The following is a 16,214-nucleotide window of genomic DNA, read 5'->3' as shown; positions in this document are numbered from 1 at the left end:
TGGCATCATATGTAGTTTATAGATGTGACTGGGCATGGGACAGAGCCGTGGGCTTGCATGCCCTCTAGTGTGTATAAATCCTTTAATGTGAACTGCTCAAGGCTCTACTCACAATACCCCCTTTTCATCACTGACAGATTGACCAGGTTTGGACATCACACTAAGCTATAAATCCTTGCTTAATAAGCTACGATGGTGTGCACTGGCATGTGGCCCCTTTCTTGTTTTGTCTCTTTGCATGAGCAAGCCAGGAATCTGCACTTAACCATAGCTTCTCAAAACATCTGAACCTTGAACTATGGTTAATGGAGTCCAAGCAAGCCAAGATTTGCACCAGAACTTGAAAACATGGTTTAAGGATGGCTTACAATACTGGCTTGATTGCAAACAATTAACCATAATTCCTGATTCAAATGTAATGGGAAGCTATGGTTAAGTGTAGCTTCCTGGCTAGTTTTACTGCTTTCATGAGGGGAGGAACAAATTATCAGGAAAGGAACTGTGCTGCTTGTGCAAAGCCTGGCTTATTAAGCCAGGATTTGATTGTCCAAATGTAGCTAGTGTGTGAGCAAGACCTATTTATGTGAGGTCTGTTTCATGTTAAACATTTTATACAAAGTAGAACAGAAGAAAGGAATAAGACTTCGGCTCATATGCTCCTGCTGCATGTGTGAACTGGCTCTGCATCTGTGATACATCCTGAGCGCTACATGTGAAGTGACCAGTAGCTGGGAAACCTGAAAGCACTCTGATTTTTTTCTATAAGGGCTTGGTGGAGCAGCCCATTATCCAGTCACAAAGCCGGATGGGATATCTCGTGTTAATTCCAAATGCATGTGGTGTTCCTTTAGTTTCTATGAATGCAAGTTCAGCTATTCTGGAATGAATTCATGCAGTGCTTTGCCCCCCTAACAAATTTTGTGGCATGTCAAAACCATGCCTATAGTGTGCAATTAAATTGTCCTATATAGACAAGTTCTCTTGTTGGGAAGGTAATATGTTAATACTTTTTTCATAAATGAAATCCTCTCTAGGGAAAGATTACAAAATTGCCATTGTTCAGTTGTTAAGCTTTGAATTGCTCACTTAAGAGCACGTAGTATAAATTTTCACACCTACATTTTTGAGTGAAGACTGTGGACTTACAGGATGAACGTAGCTGCCAACTCTTTTGAACTATCTAAATGGTATATGCAGCTTTACTGTCAATTTTGAAGGGGTGTCAGAAGCTTTTCCTTGATCCGTTGCCATACAGTGCATATATCTGCTTCACATTGTTATGGCTAACACCAGTAACTCAGTAGTTCCAAGTTAGAAATATTATGTTGCAGGGCGGAAAGACCCACAAGCATCGGAAGGACCGTGTTCAGGATCTGATAGATATAGGCTATGGCTATGATGAAACCGATCCTTTCATCGATAATTCAGAAGCTGTGAGTAAATCTTATTTGTTGAACTTGTATTTTGCTTTCCTCCAAGAACTCAGAACAGTGTACATGGCATCCCCATGTGGTCTCCTTTGCCACTGTTAGCCATTTGCAGGCCTCCTTTGCTTTAAAGGTGGAACTATAGCAAATATCTTCAAACTATTATTTTAAACTATCCATCTTGAGGAATGGGAGAATACTTCATCTGTCAGCCCTCACACTAGTTATAGCTGGCGGATCAGACTCTGCTTTAACCCTCTCTACAGGAGGTTAGGACACCTGTGACTAGGAGCAAGGCTTTTACACTGTGAATCCTGACCTTCGGAAGAATCTATTTGTAAATGTTGTAGAACCTTTTTATTTCAGTTTGAATTCTGATTTTATTTGGCAAGCTATGGCTATGCTTTGTTTACATTAATTGTTGTGATTTTTATTTCGTATCTTGTAGTTATGAAAAATAATTAAAATCACATTTATTTGTGTGCTAACTTGAGTGTTGGAAAAGTAGCATAAATGTTTTAGAATAAAAAGTAAATGCATTCCTTCTGGATATGAGATATAGCCTAAAAGGACAAATTGCCTATAGCACAGTCTTGTGCATGTTTACTCAGAAGCAAGTCCCATTGTGATCAATGGAGTTTACTCCCAAGTAGGTATGTTTAGGATTGCTATCTTAATGTGATGTTTCTAAAATGTGTGTTTCACAAGTCTTGGTAAATGTCAACATTTACCTGTAGAAGATAGAAATGATTGATAGATGGAAGACCTCTATGATTTACAATACTGCCAGAAACAATTGCGTCCCTAGGTTTGTTGGATGTTTGCCTGTGTGCCCTGGTAAATGTTGACATTTGGCAGTAAATTATGGAAAGTGGAATAGAATTTGGCCAAAATCACTTGACTGGTCTCTGAGACTTTCTTTTTTCTAACCGGTTTTCTGAACTGTTCATAACTGATAAATACCAGTTTTCACAAGTTTCTGACATTTTATCTTTATTTTTAAAGCAATTTATACCCTGCATTCCTCCTCCATTAAAGAAGCTGCTCAAAGTGGCTTACAAAATCTAAAAATCATTAAAACAATCAATCAATGTAATACATTTACAACAAACTAAAAGCACCTTAATAGCTTCACATTATGATATGGCTCGGCTTTGTTCCCACCAGTGTACTGCATAGTTTGATACTATTGTATTTTTGGTGGATATAGTCAATACTACAGTATCTTGGCTTTATCTTAGTTTAATTTGTGTGCTGTACAACCCTAGCAGCATGTTTCCCCATGCCAACCTGGTGGTATTAGCATATTTGGTTGCCTTAATATCCTGTTCACTGCACTGCAGCATAGCAAATGCATTCTTTCATATTTTAAAAATGATAGCCATCTCTTAACCTGCATCTTCCATTTCCTTTCCAGTATGATGAATTGGTTCCTGCATCCTTGACTACAAAATATGGAGGCTTCTACATAAACACTGGAACTCTACAGTTCCGCCAAGCATCTGACTCTGAAGAGGAAGATTTTACAGGAGGCAAAAAGCATAGACCATCTAAAGTGAGTATATATAGTGTCCTCAGAACTAATTTGTTTAGAGATTTGTCAGACTTGCTGTCAAGGCTATAAAGCATCTCACTGATAATCCATGCTCTAGTCTTTATATTAAAATAAATATGCTCTTTAATAGCATAAACCTATGTTTTTTAACTGGCTGCCTCCATATGCCCATTCTGTTCTGAACATGGTGCATGGATGGTAAGAAGGTGCTCAGTGAGCATAGGAAGCTCTCTACAGCAGGGGTGGAGAACCTCAGGCCCACAGGTCAAATCCAGCCCACCTGGGATCCTAGTCCAGCCCTCTGGAGTTCCCCAGATGGCCCCATTCCCTTCACCCTGACTACTGATAGTTTGGTGGTTTCCCATCTTTTGTGCAGTTTTCTCCCCATTTGAAAAAGTTGAAATGCCTCTCCTAAAGCTTAGTTACTGGCAATAAGAACTTTAAGTTACAATATACTGGTATTTCTGGCCTCACACCTTTTGCCTTTGAACCCGCTCACCACTGAAGAACTTCTCCGAGATTGCATTAGCCTGAAAGGGGTTCCACACCCCTGCTGTACGGAGTTGAATCATTGGTCCATTTAGCTCAATACTAACTGCTGTTACTGGCAAAGGTCTTTCCCATTTAATCCCTGAAGTCCTTTCAAGCAGAGATGCCAGAGATTGAACCTTGGAATATACATGCAAAGCAGAGCTGTTACTCCTCTCCTGTTGTTCTTAACTGTTGTTGTGTTGGAAAGCAGAAAAAGGCTGTTGGTCTCTGAGGTATGGAAGACCACATTGTTAAGGGCTTTAAAGGTCACATTCAGCACATTGAATTGTGCCTGGAAGGCAATACCAAGTCAATGCAGGTGCTGCAGCACTGGCATAATGCAGTCTCCGCAACCCTCTCATGCTTAACGAAATTTGACAACTGATAGCTTGCACAAGGAAGAATGATGGTTGGATGACAAATAGGGGATAGCTGTCACCACCACACCCTGGTTTTAAGCTTTCAGAAGCATTTAGCTTTTGGAAACAAAATGCCATGTTAGATGAATGTTGACCTGATTCCACAAGGCAACTTTTACGATTGTAGTTCTATAATGGTTCTTTTGAGGTTATTGTGTGTGTCTCTTTCCCCTCTCCCTCCCTTTCTTTAGGTAGCAAAACTGAAAGATGGTGAGGATCGTGGCATGAAGAAACGCAAACGGAAAGAGGAAGAGGCAGAGAAGGAGAAAAAGCCTCGGAAGATGAAAGTTTCTAAGCAGCTGGGGTGAGTTGTTGAAATGCTTTTTTCTGTTTTGGTGAATGAGTCGAGAGCAAATACCAAATTGTTCCTGTTAGAGTTTCCATTGTGAGCTGTTCAGTTCATTTAAATAAAGTTGTGGCATAGTCACAAATAAAACAACAATGGGGTTTTGTATTTTTTCCTTTGACATCTTACATAACCCTCTCAGTACAATAGCTAGAGCTTCTAAAAGAATGCTGTTCCAAGTTTAAACAAATATGATACCTCTAAGTGTATTAATCAGTCATAAGACACCAAAGAAATATGTGCATAATAACTACTTTGCAATGTTCCATTCTCAGAAGTCCTTGGAAGCTTTTTTTCTGGGAAACAAATTAGCCACAACAAATATTCTGGAAGGACTGATAGAAAATGAAATCACAAAGTGTCTGCACCCCTCACTTCAGAAAGTTTAATGATTCACTATGTTAGTTACTAGTACACTGAATAATATGGTGTTATTAATGAAAACTAGCCTCCAGGTTCTTTACTATTTCAGAATGAACTTGCGCAACCTTAATTCTGCCCAATTGCTTATTTTTGTTTTCTTTGCAGGGTAATGGCCTTAAATTCACACAAATCTGAAAAAAAAAAGAAAAAGCTGTACAAGGACTCCTTTTCACTGGCTGCTATGATCCGAAAATTTCAGAAGGAGAAAGAAGCCTGTAAGAAGAAAGAAACTAGCTTGAGTCCTACAGTGGCAGCTACCAGTTCTACACCTAATAAACACCCCGCTGCCCCCACCACTGGTGGAAATGATGTGTCTGAATTGAACCTCAGCATCACAGATCCAGTCCTTTCCATTTTTGGCAGCACAAATGAACGTGAGCTCCTGCAGGAAGCTGAAACTGCCCTGGAGATGCTGGGAGACATTGACTTTGATAGGCTGCTTGATGGCACCTCCAATGGCAGCCCAGTATCAGAGCCATCGGGAGAGAATGGAAGTATTACTCAGCCTGCCCATACCTCTGAGGTCCTGACACTCAAACAGGTGCCTGCCCTCCCAGAAGGTCTGCCAGCACATCTGGAAAAGCGTGTTGAAGACCTTAGAGTTGTAAGTGTAGCTTTCCTGGTGCTGAATTTTGTGAAGAATTGTTACAACCCGAATGGCTTAACATAAAGCCAGGCAATGTTCATTGTAGTAAGTGTTACATTAGAAACATTAGACCAGAGGGTAGTAGCAGGCTTGTTCACTTATATATAGTTAATACCATTGGTTTTAAATTTGCACATATTGCACTTTTTCCCTGATACTATTTGTTGTTTCTCATGAGAGACTACAAATAGCAGTTCCTAGAAGTCATTGCTGCTCACTATTAAGGCCTATCAAATAAAATCTTTAATCAGAAATGTATGTATTACCAAAGAGAGATGGCTACTCATCTGCCTTTGTAGGATTAAAATTCGAGTAATAAATATTATTTCTACTGATCGTCTGTTACTAGAGCCTAGTGAAGTAATCTACACTTCTGATTAAGCAACAGTTTCATTAAATGAAATAATTGCCTTTTTTAATAGAAGGCTAATTTGCACATGCATATACATTACTTGAAATGCCCTAATTTGATGACTCACATGTGAACTACTGCCACTTAAAAAGATTGTGTTTGAGGTGATGTAAAACCTGTTCTTTATTTGTGGTGGCTGTTTTCCCGTGGATCATCGCATAAAGCTGCACTTGAGCAGTGAACAGATATCCATACATCCTGAGTGATGAACACACGGATGTCAGCTTGCTCTGAGATTCTGAAATGTTTCAAGATAAGCAATCTATAGTTTGCTCTATCTGTGTGGAACTTAAGTTTCGGAAAATATCCCAGTATGCTAGAATGTGCAACTAACTCCTTTACCAACTCAGTCTCCCAGCTACTTGACATAGTCCCTGGTTGTAGAAGTCATGGCACTTGAAACTGTACTTGACAGTCTTTATTTTCCTTGCTGCTTCAAACAGTTCAGGTCAAATTACCATGTTATGCAGCTGACAAGCCTAGAAAAGCTTTTAATGAAATAAACTAGGGTTTCCAGGATTCAAAGAACCTGTGTGCTGTACCAAAGTGCATTTGGTTGGAGGCAAATTAAATTTGTCATAGCACTTATATCTGACAATTTTATTTGCCAGCATTTGGTAAATCAAATGTGGAGATTACTTTTGAGAGAGGAGAAAGTAGTAACTATGGCATTCTGGATTAAGCACTTGGCACACAATAAATTGTATTACTTTTCTAAATGTTGCTGTGATTATGTCTTATGATTACAAATCAGCAGAGGGTAACATAGTGGTGGCTATATAAATTATGGATCATAAGAATTGTAAAGGTCTTTGGGGTGAAGTGTGATAAAAGTTTCTGGGTTTTATGGCTGTTTCCAGGCTGCCAAGCTCTTTGATGAAGAAGGCAGAAAAAAATTCTTCACACAGGACATGAATAATATCTTGCTCGAGTAAGTACTTGTCTTGTTTTGAGGAAAGTGTTGAGCTTAAGGGAGGAAATGGCTGCCTGAGCAATTTCTACTCCGTCAAATAGGCAGATTCTTAAAGGGCGCTATCGTATCCAGATAGGCGGCTGCCTCCGAAGTCGGAGGCGATGGCCTATCCAAAGCAGGGCAAGAAAAGCACGGAGGGGATTGTTCCCTCTGTGCTTCTCCTGCCCTGCCTTTTTGGCTAGACAGCTGATTGTGGCTGTGTAGCCATGGGAGCATTGAGCAGGGAAGGAGGCTGCTGTACAACACATTGGGTGTGTCATACAGGCATCTACGATCTCCCCAGAACACCCCAGCCATGCCCCTCTCCAGCCACTCCATGCTCCTCTTGCGAGTGCAGAGGACAGGGCTGTTCCGCGCTGCCTCCGAGGCAGCGTGGAAGCGGGGGGAGTGGGCTCCAAGGTCGGTTCCCAGATAACACAATATCCTGTGGCCATGTAGCCGCTGTCTAGCGGCCATAGGATTGCTCCCTCCGTGACCCATACAAAAGTTCATTGGTAATGTCGATTTGCTGAAGACCTTTCAAACTGAAAAGAAAATACAATGCACAAGAATCCTTATACAGCTCTAGTAAGTTTCGTAGTGGTAGCATAGCTGAGATTTCTATATTAATCTCTGTAAAGTGTTCATATGCTAATTGTATTATTTTTATGTATGTATTTATCACTAATCACATAGCGCTTCATAAAGCAAAAAAAATTGCTCCAAGAGCTTAAAGTTTTAATTTTGACTACAGAGGGAAGGGAGGGACAGCAGATGGGGTGGGAGATACGCTACATTTTGTATGGAAGAGTGGGGGTTAATTAAATCTTTAGTGGAGCTAGGGTAAATAAGCACAGGTATGGAGCTGCTGGAATGTCAAGTATAATTCATACCTCTACCCATTCTAGAGGCTATGAATCTGTGCTGACTATTCTGTCAGAGCCTGAAAGATGATTGTAGCTAATCCTGTCTCCTGATACAACTAGATTGATTCATGCAGAAAAATGAAAATTCTAGTGTAACAGTTCCTCTCTCTAGGCAACTAAAATGTGAAATGCCCTTAGGATGGACAGTAAGCAGAAGCTGTGCTTGGCTGTTTCTCATTAGTTGTGATTTTCCCCCCATTTGTCAGTATTGAGTTGCAGTTACAGGAACTGAGTCCTACCATCCGCAGTGGAGTGTACTCTCACCTCGAGGCTTTTGTGCCATGCAATAAGGACACGCTGATAAAGCGTTTGAAGAAACTGCACCTCAATGTCCAGGTAAAAGTGCTTGCAGCAGACATGTATTAGTTAAGACAAGCTGCAAAAGATGGGTCAGAGTGGGTTCCCTGAATCCTTTGAATCCTACAACTGTTCTTTTTACAAGTCTTTATCAGTGGTAGTGCTATTATATCCCCTGTGAATTGTTAATTGTGAAAAATTTCTGCCGCGGTCTATTGCACTCTTCAAATAAAAATTAGATCATCTTAACCTTCCAATATAAACAAAATAATACCAGTTGAACTTTCCTAGAATCATGAAAGGCACACTTGTTTGAGCAGGCATTTGGGAACTGATAGTGCTGCTTTCATAGTTAATAGTTTTGATCTCTTTTGAACTTTAAGTTTTTAAAATATGTTTTAACTTTGTGTGTTGCATTTTTAGCTGCCTAAAATCTGGAAAGGTGGGATAATACTTTAAAGAGCTTTCCCAGAAGAACCTTGTGTGTGCTGGAAAGGTGTTTCATTAGAGCCGGGGTGGGCAATATGTGGCCCATGGGCCACATGTAACACCCCCCCCCATGGCTTGATTGCAGCCTCCACTGCCCATGCTGCCACATGGCAGCAGCTAAAAATGGGTAGTTTGCTGCCAAAATTAAGTGGCAAACTGCTATGGAGGCTCAAATGTGCCAAATTTAGTTTGTTTTCAAGCTAAATATGGCCTTTTTGAGTCTCTGTAGAGTTTGCTGCCAAATTTTGGCACCAGTTTGCTGGTTTTTAGCCACCACAAAATTTGGCAGAATGGCAGTGGCAGGAGTGTGGCCTCCAGATCACCCAAAGTTGTGCACCCCTGCATTAGAGGTTCCAAGCCCCCTCTCAGAACCACATTTCGATCGGTCAGAAGTCATGGCAGTTAACAGATTTGAGACTTTCCGAAAGCAGACATTGCCCTATGAGTGTTACTATTTTTTCAGCCATTATTTCAACAATTTAAGAGGTACTTAGGGAGAATTGTACAGGAGGTATTGTTTATAGTATCACTTTTTTTAAAGTTTCCTCTGTTGAATAGGTTAACAGACAGTGGCAATACAATGCTAACTAGCAGGCAGAGAGGTCAAACAACCAAAGATTTTGGGAGATAAATGTCTGATGCATTTAGGATTTGATAATGTGAGGTTTCTGTTTTTCCCCAAGAATTTAGTTTGTTTCATTTTTGTAACTTGTTTGTCATGAGAAATGGAATAGTTTTTTTTATTCCTCTAAACTTGACAGATCTTGAAAATCTGGTGCACAAATGACAACTGCTGGCCCATCTATCTGTTGTGCCTCTCTTGTTTTCACTTTGCCTGAGTGTAGCCTCTTCAGGAGAGGAGAAAGTAAACAGTATTGATGTATTCCTGTCACCTGTGAGATACTCAGAAGGGATAGGAAGATTGTTGGATGATATCAGGCAAACTGGAGAAGATGCATGAGGAAATGAGCCTATCCTGGCTTTTGTTTGTGTTTAAAATATGTATATCCCATCTTTCCACAAAAAATAGCCTTCAAGGCAGCCTACATCTATTTTATTGTGATTTCTATATTTAGAATTGTTGTATTATAAATTACAGTATACAAAACCTGCAACTCAAATGCCAGTTTAACAACTTGTGCCAGTGTATCTTAATTATTATTAAAAGTTCAGATAAATAGTACAGATGCTGCCTTAGTATAAGATCAGGAGCTTCCTCTCCCTGCTGCATACCATGCATATTCTAAGGGACATACATAAAATAATGGTGGTGGGGACAACGTAAGACTGAGACAAGTGCAGCAATGGAGTGACTTGGACTACTGCCCAATATCTGGTCCTGATTGGTAACCAACCCATCTGTAGGTATATATGATGCATTGGACAGGTGTGGCCAGCTTTCTGATTCAGAGGGAAGCCTGACTCTCCTTGCTAAGCTGGTCTGGGGCTAGATCTCTTCCAGCATATCATTAGAAATTTGGTCAAGGAGAGTCATCACTCTTGACCTCTTATTTCCCAATGGGAAGGAACGCCTGAAAGTTAACACATTAATTCTTTCCTGGCCTCCCCCACTCATGCATATATCAGATTGGGAGTCCAAGGAATAGCACCACTTTTTACCTGACGGGTGCCTCTTTTGATGAATAGGTAAAGTGTCTGCTGGATAGGCAACAATGCTGTGTCTCATGTTCCTAATCTGAGAAAGTTTGAAGAAGCCAAGAAAATTAGAGAAAGAACCAAATGGACAGCCAGTTGGCTACCCATAGGGTAGATGATCTACAGGCTTCTAACCCTGCAGTTCTAAAATAGTACTGATGTAGCTAGGGAAGGGCTGCACTGGAACTGCATGAGCAATCAGTCCCCCTGTTCACTATGGAAAAGATAAACATTTAACAAACTTATGGAAAATAAACATAGAAAAATAAACCAAAAATAAACTTTTCTGTAAACAATAGGAGTTTCTGTATCATAGCAAAGAAATTTTGAAAACAATAATACAGGCATAGTGTCTTGAATTAATGCCACTTTACTCTACAAACCTTTTGCCTAATCTACTTTCTAAAATGATTTTCAGTTCCATATCATTTTGTTCTCATTTTGTTCTCATTTATCATGTGAAAAATTAAATATGTGCTCTTAACTGCCAATATGATAGGTTAACTTTGTTCTAGATGAAAGCAGAGTTAATCATTTCTAATACTTTTGTTATCAAAACCAAGGTTGCCTCAGAAGCTGAAAGTTATTTAAAGTTGTTCAGGGAGAAGGGGAACTGAGCAGCCTTTGAGAAACAGCACATAAATCAGTTGGCTAGACTACGTGCATCACTATTTTAATGGTTGTGTCTTCTCAGGATGACCGCTTGAAGGAACCACTGCAAAAATTGAAATTGGCTGTCAGCTGTGTCATGCCTGAACAATTATTCAAATATCAGGAGGACTGCCAGGCACACAGTCAGGCCAAGAATGCCAAGTATGTACATAAATCAAGTGGGATATATTTTGTTAACATGGAAAATTCATGATGGAAAGTGGGATGATGACAATGCTGGCACTTGAACAGGAGAGGGTGCAATTACTGCCTTCTTTGCCTGTTTTGTGGTTGTGCTTTTGAAACTTTCACTAAACCAAACAGAATTTGGGATGTAAGAAATACAGGACAGTACAATAGTGAAGTTTTTCAAGAGGTGGTGAACGAACAAGGAAGCAAGTTTGTTATTTTGCAAATACTGCTTGTCTTTGATTTGTTGCATTTTACACAAGAAAGAGACAGATTGGCTGAGCTACAGCTTCAGCGGATCTCTTGCTATCATTCACAAGGGTATTTTTTAGACCAAGGCTGGGGAATGTTTTTCAGCCAAAGTGTTTAATTCTAATCTGGGGAAGGTCTCAGGGGGCACATTCTGTCTGTGAGTGGGGCCAAATGTGTCACCAATTTTAAACCTACTCAAAAGTAAGCAGGACAAGACTCTGCATGTCTGATCAGAAGTAAGCAGGACTGAATCATACAACAGTTTTCTCCCCAACAGAAAAAGCTCTTATCTCTCATAAGAGCTTTTTTCAGTGCTCATTAGGGAAAAGCTCTTCTCTCTGATCAGCTCCTGATCAGAGATAGGAGCTTTTCCCTGCTGGGAGAAAGGCAGGGCCTGGGGAAGTAGCTGGTGGGTCTGATGGTGAGCCCCCATGGGCTGGAGGTTCCTATTGCCTGTTTTAGAGGGTGGAAAAACAGTATATAGTAGAGTTGTCATTGCTCAAGCCCAGAACTGAGAATCTAGAACAGTATTTGACATATGAAAAGCATGAAATAATAATCATGGGTAGCCCTCGTGGTTTCTTTAAACAAATAATTTTTCTATCCCTGAATATTCCAACTGAAGGATTCTCAGTATCAGCACGGAGTTACAAGTATCTCTCATAGTTCCTGTCCCTCTCCTATGGCCAGAAGTCCTATAGTCACTTGCTTTTACGACCCATTTCTCCCCAAACTCCACCTCCTTAATTTCCTTCCCTTACTGCCCATTTCTCCACAAAGTTCATCTCCTTTCTTTCCTTCCTACTGCTTGCTTATGGTTTTCCTTTCTGCGTTACCTGTGTGCCCATGGCACAGCTAGTATATTTTAAGAAATGCTACAGCTGTATGGGAAAATCCTTACCACAGTTGAGCGTGACTCTCTTGCTTGAAGTTCACCAAACAAGCATGTTTGGTTGCAACCTAGTTAGAGCCTCATTTGGGGGCCGGATAGGTTTGAGTTCTTGGTGGCCACCCCATTGGCTGATGTTGTAGGTTCCCATAGCTACTCTCTGTTACAAGCTAGCAAAGCAGTCCATTTTGACTGGTGTTGAGGACCGTTCCACTGATGTGGAATGTCACTGTTTGTGTTTTCAAAAGGCGTTTCTGTTGCTGATGTACGTGAAGCTGTTACACAGTGCCTTCCAAGTTCATGAAATGTTGTGGGTGGATACAGCTTTTGGCTGAACGGCCTTGCGTTCTTTATTTTTTTTGAGGAGACAGGACCCATCTCTAGGTTGTCAGCTAACCAATTGTCTATATGTGAGACGGCAGCAATACCACAAGACCATGGAGAAAAGCAGATTGCTTACCTGCAACTGATGTTCTTCAAGGGTTCATCTGTGCAGTCACACAACCCACCCTTCTTGCCTGTTTCAGGTGACTCTTGCACCTTTATATTGGTACTTTGCACAGTAGTTGTAAAGGTACTAAATGGGAAGGTGCTCACCTTGCTGCCCAAGATAAGCACAGATACTTAATCTCCCTTTGTGTAGCGGGGAGGGGGTATACAAGCATCAGCTCCCTGACTAGAGCTCTAGAATGCTCCTAGAGTTTGCTTTGCACAGGCAGAGAACCCATATGTGGTACAGCAAAGATGGCCACTCGAGAATCAATTACAGGTAAGCAACCTGTGTATACTGGAACCTAATGATGGGGAAATAAGTATACATGTGCTGACAGTCTTGCCCACAACATAATTACTTTTTTTGTTCCAGAATGCAAGCAGAAGATGAGCGAGACAAGAATGGCTCTGAAGAGGAGGATGATGAGAAGCCAGGAAAGAGGATTGCGGGTCCAAGAAAGAAATTCCACTGGGATGAGACAGTGAGGTGTGATACTATGTTGTCTGTTTAACTGCTAGAAGAGTTTTTTAAGGGCGCAATCCTATGGCCCCTAGACAAAATCTGGGGGGCCATAGGATAGTTCAGCTTCCTGGATCTGAGTTCCGAGGCACTGCTCCAACCTCAGATCCAGGAGTCAGAGCTCCCTGCCCCCTCACAGCCAGTGCAGAGAGAACCTCGGCAGGAAGGGAAAGGGTGTGTGCTTGTGGGCGGGAAGGGGAAGGAATGGCTTACACCATATCCCCAGGCCTCTCCAGACTCCTTCCCTCCCTGATGCCTCAGGTAGACCGGCGAAAACACCCATCTAGCTAAAATGCAGAGTAGGGGAAGCACAGAGGTGAAGCTTGCCTCTGCCGCTCCTCCCTCTCTGCATTGGATGGCCATAAGCCTCTGAGTTCGGAGGCTTATGGCCATCCCCATAGGATTGCACCCTTAGATTGCCACAGCACAATCTAATGCAACCTGCGTCAGACCCTGACTGCCTGGGGAAGGAATGCTAGCATTGTGACCTACCCAGAGAGCTTTGGCTATTGGGAGGTATAGAAATGAAATAAATTAATTAAGCAAGCAGCAAGCGATTCTGATCCCCCCCAAAGCATGCATAATTCTAGATACAGTCATAAATTTAAACCTATGTATATCTAATGCACTGCAGCTTTTTAATAATAAACTGAAGGAAGATATAACATCAACAAGACTCCCAGAAGCTTTGCTTTCATTTGGATCAGGTGAAGGCCTTTTGAATCTCTCTTCTTACGCTTCTTGGCTATAATACCACCTAATACAAACAGCTTAGGTGTTGGTAGTATACAGCTAACTCATATTATTTAAATAGCCTTGGCTCCTATCCCAGGATTGCAGGAGGGAAATGGGAAGGGGTATGGATGAAATACAAACTGTTTTGTTGCTTAGCAAAATATGGAAATCTGAAATGTGTGTTTTACTTGCTCTATGCTCTCATTTGGCTCTGGCTTCCCTGTTATGGGTAAAGCAGTGCTGCAAAAAGCGCTCAGTAGGGAAAAGGCCTTCAAACATGTTGGCTCTCTGATTTACTGCTGTGATGAGAGCCCTTTTTTGCCTCCATTTATGAATACCAAATGCCTGTCCCACTGATGACCACCCATTACTTGAGCAGTAATCTCCCACTCCATCCTTCACACGTCATATCATTTCATGTCTTAGTGATTTATGCATTATCTCTATTTGCTTACCCTAATTTCTGAAATCCATTTCCATGGCAAAGTAACCAAAGGCAGTTTTGCTTCTGGATTGTGAGGAATTTGGATCTGCTGACTGCAGAGTTCTTGGATAACCTCAGAATAAGAGTCCTGAGATACAGAAAGAACAAGGTTATAGCCTTGTGAAATTGAAAACTAAACTGCTTTATATAATGTAGAATACGATGTAACCATGTGAGCTATGTAAATGCTATAGCTGAATAACTCTGTAAGGAAAAGAGTGTAGAGCTACAGCAAGTCAGACAAATCTGGTGAGTGGAGGGGAGGTTCTAGTCATGGGAGATATACATGGGTAACTTGTGCATGCTAATGGCTGTTGTATTTAAGTCTGTCGGATTTCTTTCAACAGGGCTTTGCTGTGTAACCTTGTCAAGATTAAACTGGGATGTTATGAGCTAGAGCCAAATAAAAGCCAGTCTGCAGAAGATTACCTTAAGACTTTTATGGAGACAGAGGTGAAGCCACTTTGGCCAAAAGGCTGGATGCAAGCTAGGTATGATACCTGCTTTTATTCAGAGATTACAAAGTATGACTTGTGCTTTGACATTAAATGTTATTCAGAGTTTAGGCATGTACATTACAGTATTGTAAGTTCTTTTATTCCTTATCCTTAAGATCCTCAGTACGTTAATGATTTCAAAGTCGACATACATAAAACAGTTAGTAAAATCAAACAAATCATTCATTGGTGTTGCATCCTTAAAAGCTTAACTGTAGCCATAAAATATAAGCCCAAACAAAATTGTCTTGAAATACTCTAGGGATGAGTTCAATTATAATAATTGAGAATGCCTTTTGGCATACTTTTCTAATCATAGTGCAGAGATGGAATAATCAAAAGGGCATTCTTGATTGATCTGATGTAATTCAAAAGGAGATAGGTGAAGAAGCAGTCTCTTCAGTGTGCAGGTGGAGCTGAGCTAAAGCACTCTTAGCCCCCACTGTAGCCTGGAGTTCAAAGCATGACAATGGATCTAGGAGCACCCTAAGATTGCAAACCTGAGTAAAAAGGGGAATTTGAAAGAATGAAACGAAATTATTGAAGTATTTATACCCTAATTTTCCAGAAGAGATGTCCAAAGGAGCTAAGATTATGAGAATCTTATTGTTGGCTTCCAGTCTCGGAATACTCTTGCTTGGATCCAGTCTCAGTTGGCTCTAAATCCCTGATTACAACTAGCCACTAAGAAACAGCTCAGTTACCACTCTCTGGGACTACCCTTCCAGAAAAGCAAATCCATTTGAGCTGTTTCTCATTAACAGCTACCAGGTTCTTCAGAGGCATTATAATTATCAATTATAAGAGAGATAATATAGGGAAACAATTTCCTCCATTGATGTTTAGGTTTCAGCGTCAAATCCAGGTCAAAGGGAAACATCAGCATTTGCCATCAGCAGCCAGTTGAGTCTAAAATTCCAGAGCAGCTATAGCCTTCCCTTTCTGGTGAAGGCTAAAGGTGAAGATGGTCACTAGTTGTAGAATAAGCATATTTTGGGCAGGGGGTGGGAAGATACTTCTTTTCTTTTGAAAAACTGGCTGGATAGGTCTGGTGCCATTTTAGTAACTTGTCCTTCCTGACAAAGTCATAGATAATCCCACACTGCAATGGGCCCAGACTGTCTTGGCTGATACTCATGAGGCAGGATAGGCATGGTTTCTAACAAATGGTGCTTGAAATTATGAGTGCAACTTATTGCATCAGCAGCCAATACTGATAGAAACTGATTCTCCAACTTCTAAACTTTCATAATAGAATGTTAACTGCACTATCTTAATGTTTGGTCTGTACAGCTTATGGCTCTCCTGTAAATTCTCAGGAGAGTAACTATATTGCAGACACTTGCTAGAGATCTTGATTGTCAACTGACTAAGATCCAGTTGATGTCTAAATCTCAGTTAAGGCTTTTCGTGTTTGGAAAAGCCT

General features: G+C 40.8%; 1 protein-coding gene across 3 annotated transcripts in view; it reads left to right on the top strand.

The window, feature by feature from the left end:
* UBN2 (ubinuclein 2) overlaps positions 1-16,214 on the top strand; it is a 49,110-nt gene that overhangs the window by 9,147 nt on the left and 23,749 nt on the right. For 2 of the 3 annotated variants that reach the window (XM_084810036.1, XM_084810038.1), the window contains exons 3-11: positions 1,332-1,433; positions 2,845-2,982; positions 4,124-4,236; positions 4,807-5,305; positions 6,620-6,690; positions 7,844-7,973; positions 10,774-10,892; positions 12,926-13,039; positions 14,639-14,782. In XM_084810036.1, the coding sequence (XP_084666162.1) occupies positions 1,332-1,433; positions 2,845-2,982; positions 4,124-4,236; positions 4,807-5,305; positions 6,620-6,690; positions 7,844-7,973; positions 10,774-10,892; positions 12,926-13,039; positions 14,639-14,782 (1,430 nt within the window). The remainder of the gene's footprint in view (positions 1-1,331; positions 1,434-2,844; positions 2,983-4,123; positions 4,237-4,806; positions 5,306-6,619; positions 6,691-7,843; positions 7,974-10,773; positions 10,893-12,925; positions 13,040-14,638; positions 14,783-16,214) is intronic. The other variant, XM_084810037.1, reaches the window with a different exon arrangement.

The sequence above is a fragment of the Heloderma suspectum genome, chromosome 7 (assembly GCF_057233095.1).
Source record: "Heloderma suspectum isolate Gila_16-S chromosome 7, 16-S_ref, whole genome shotgun sequence".
Lineage (NCBI taxonomy): Eukaryota > Metazoa > Chordata > Lepidosauria > Squamata > Helodermatidae > Heloderma > Heloderma suspectum.
Note: the sequence above shows the minus strand (reverse complement) of the source record. Positions and strands in the feature narration are given on the sequence as shown.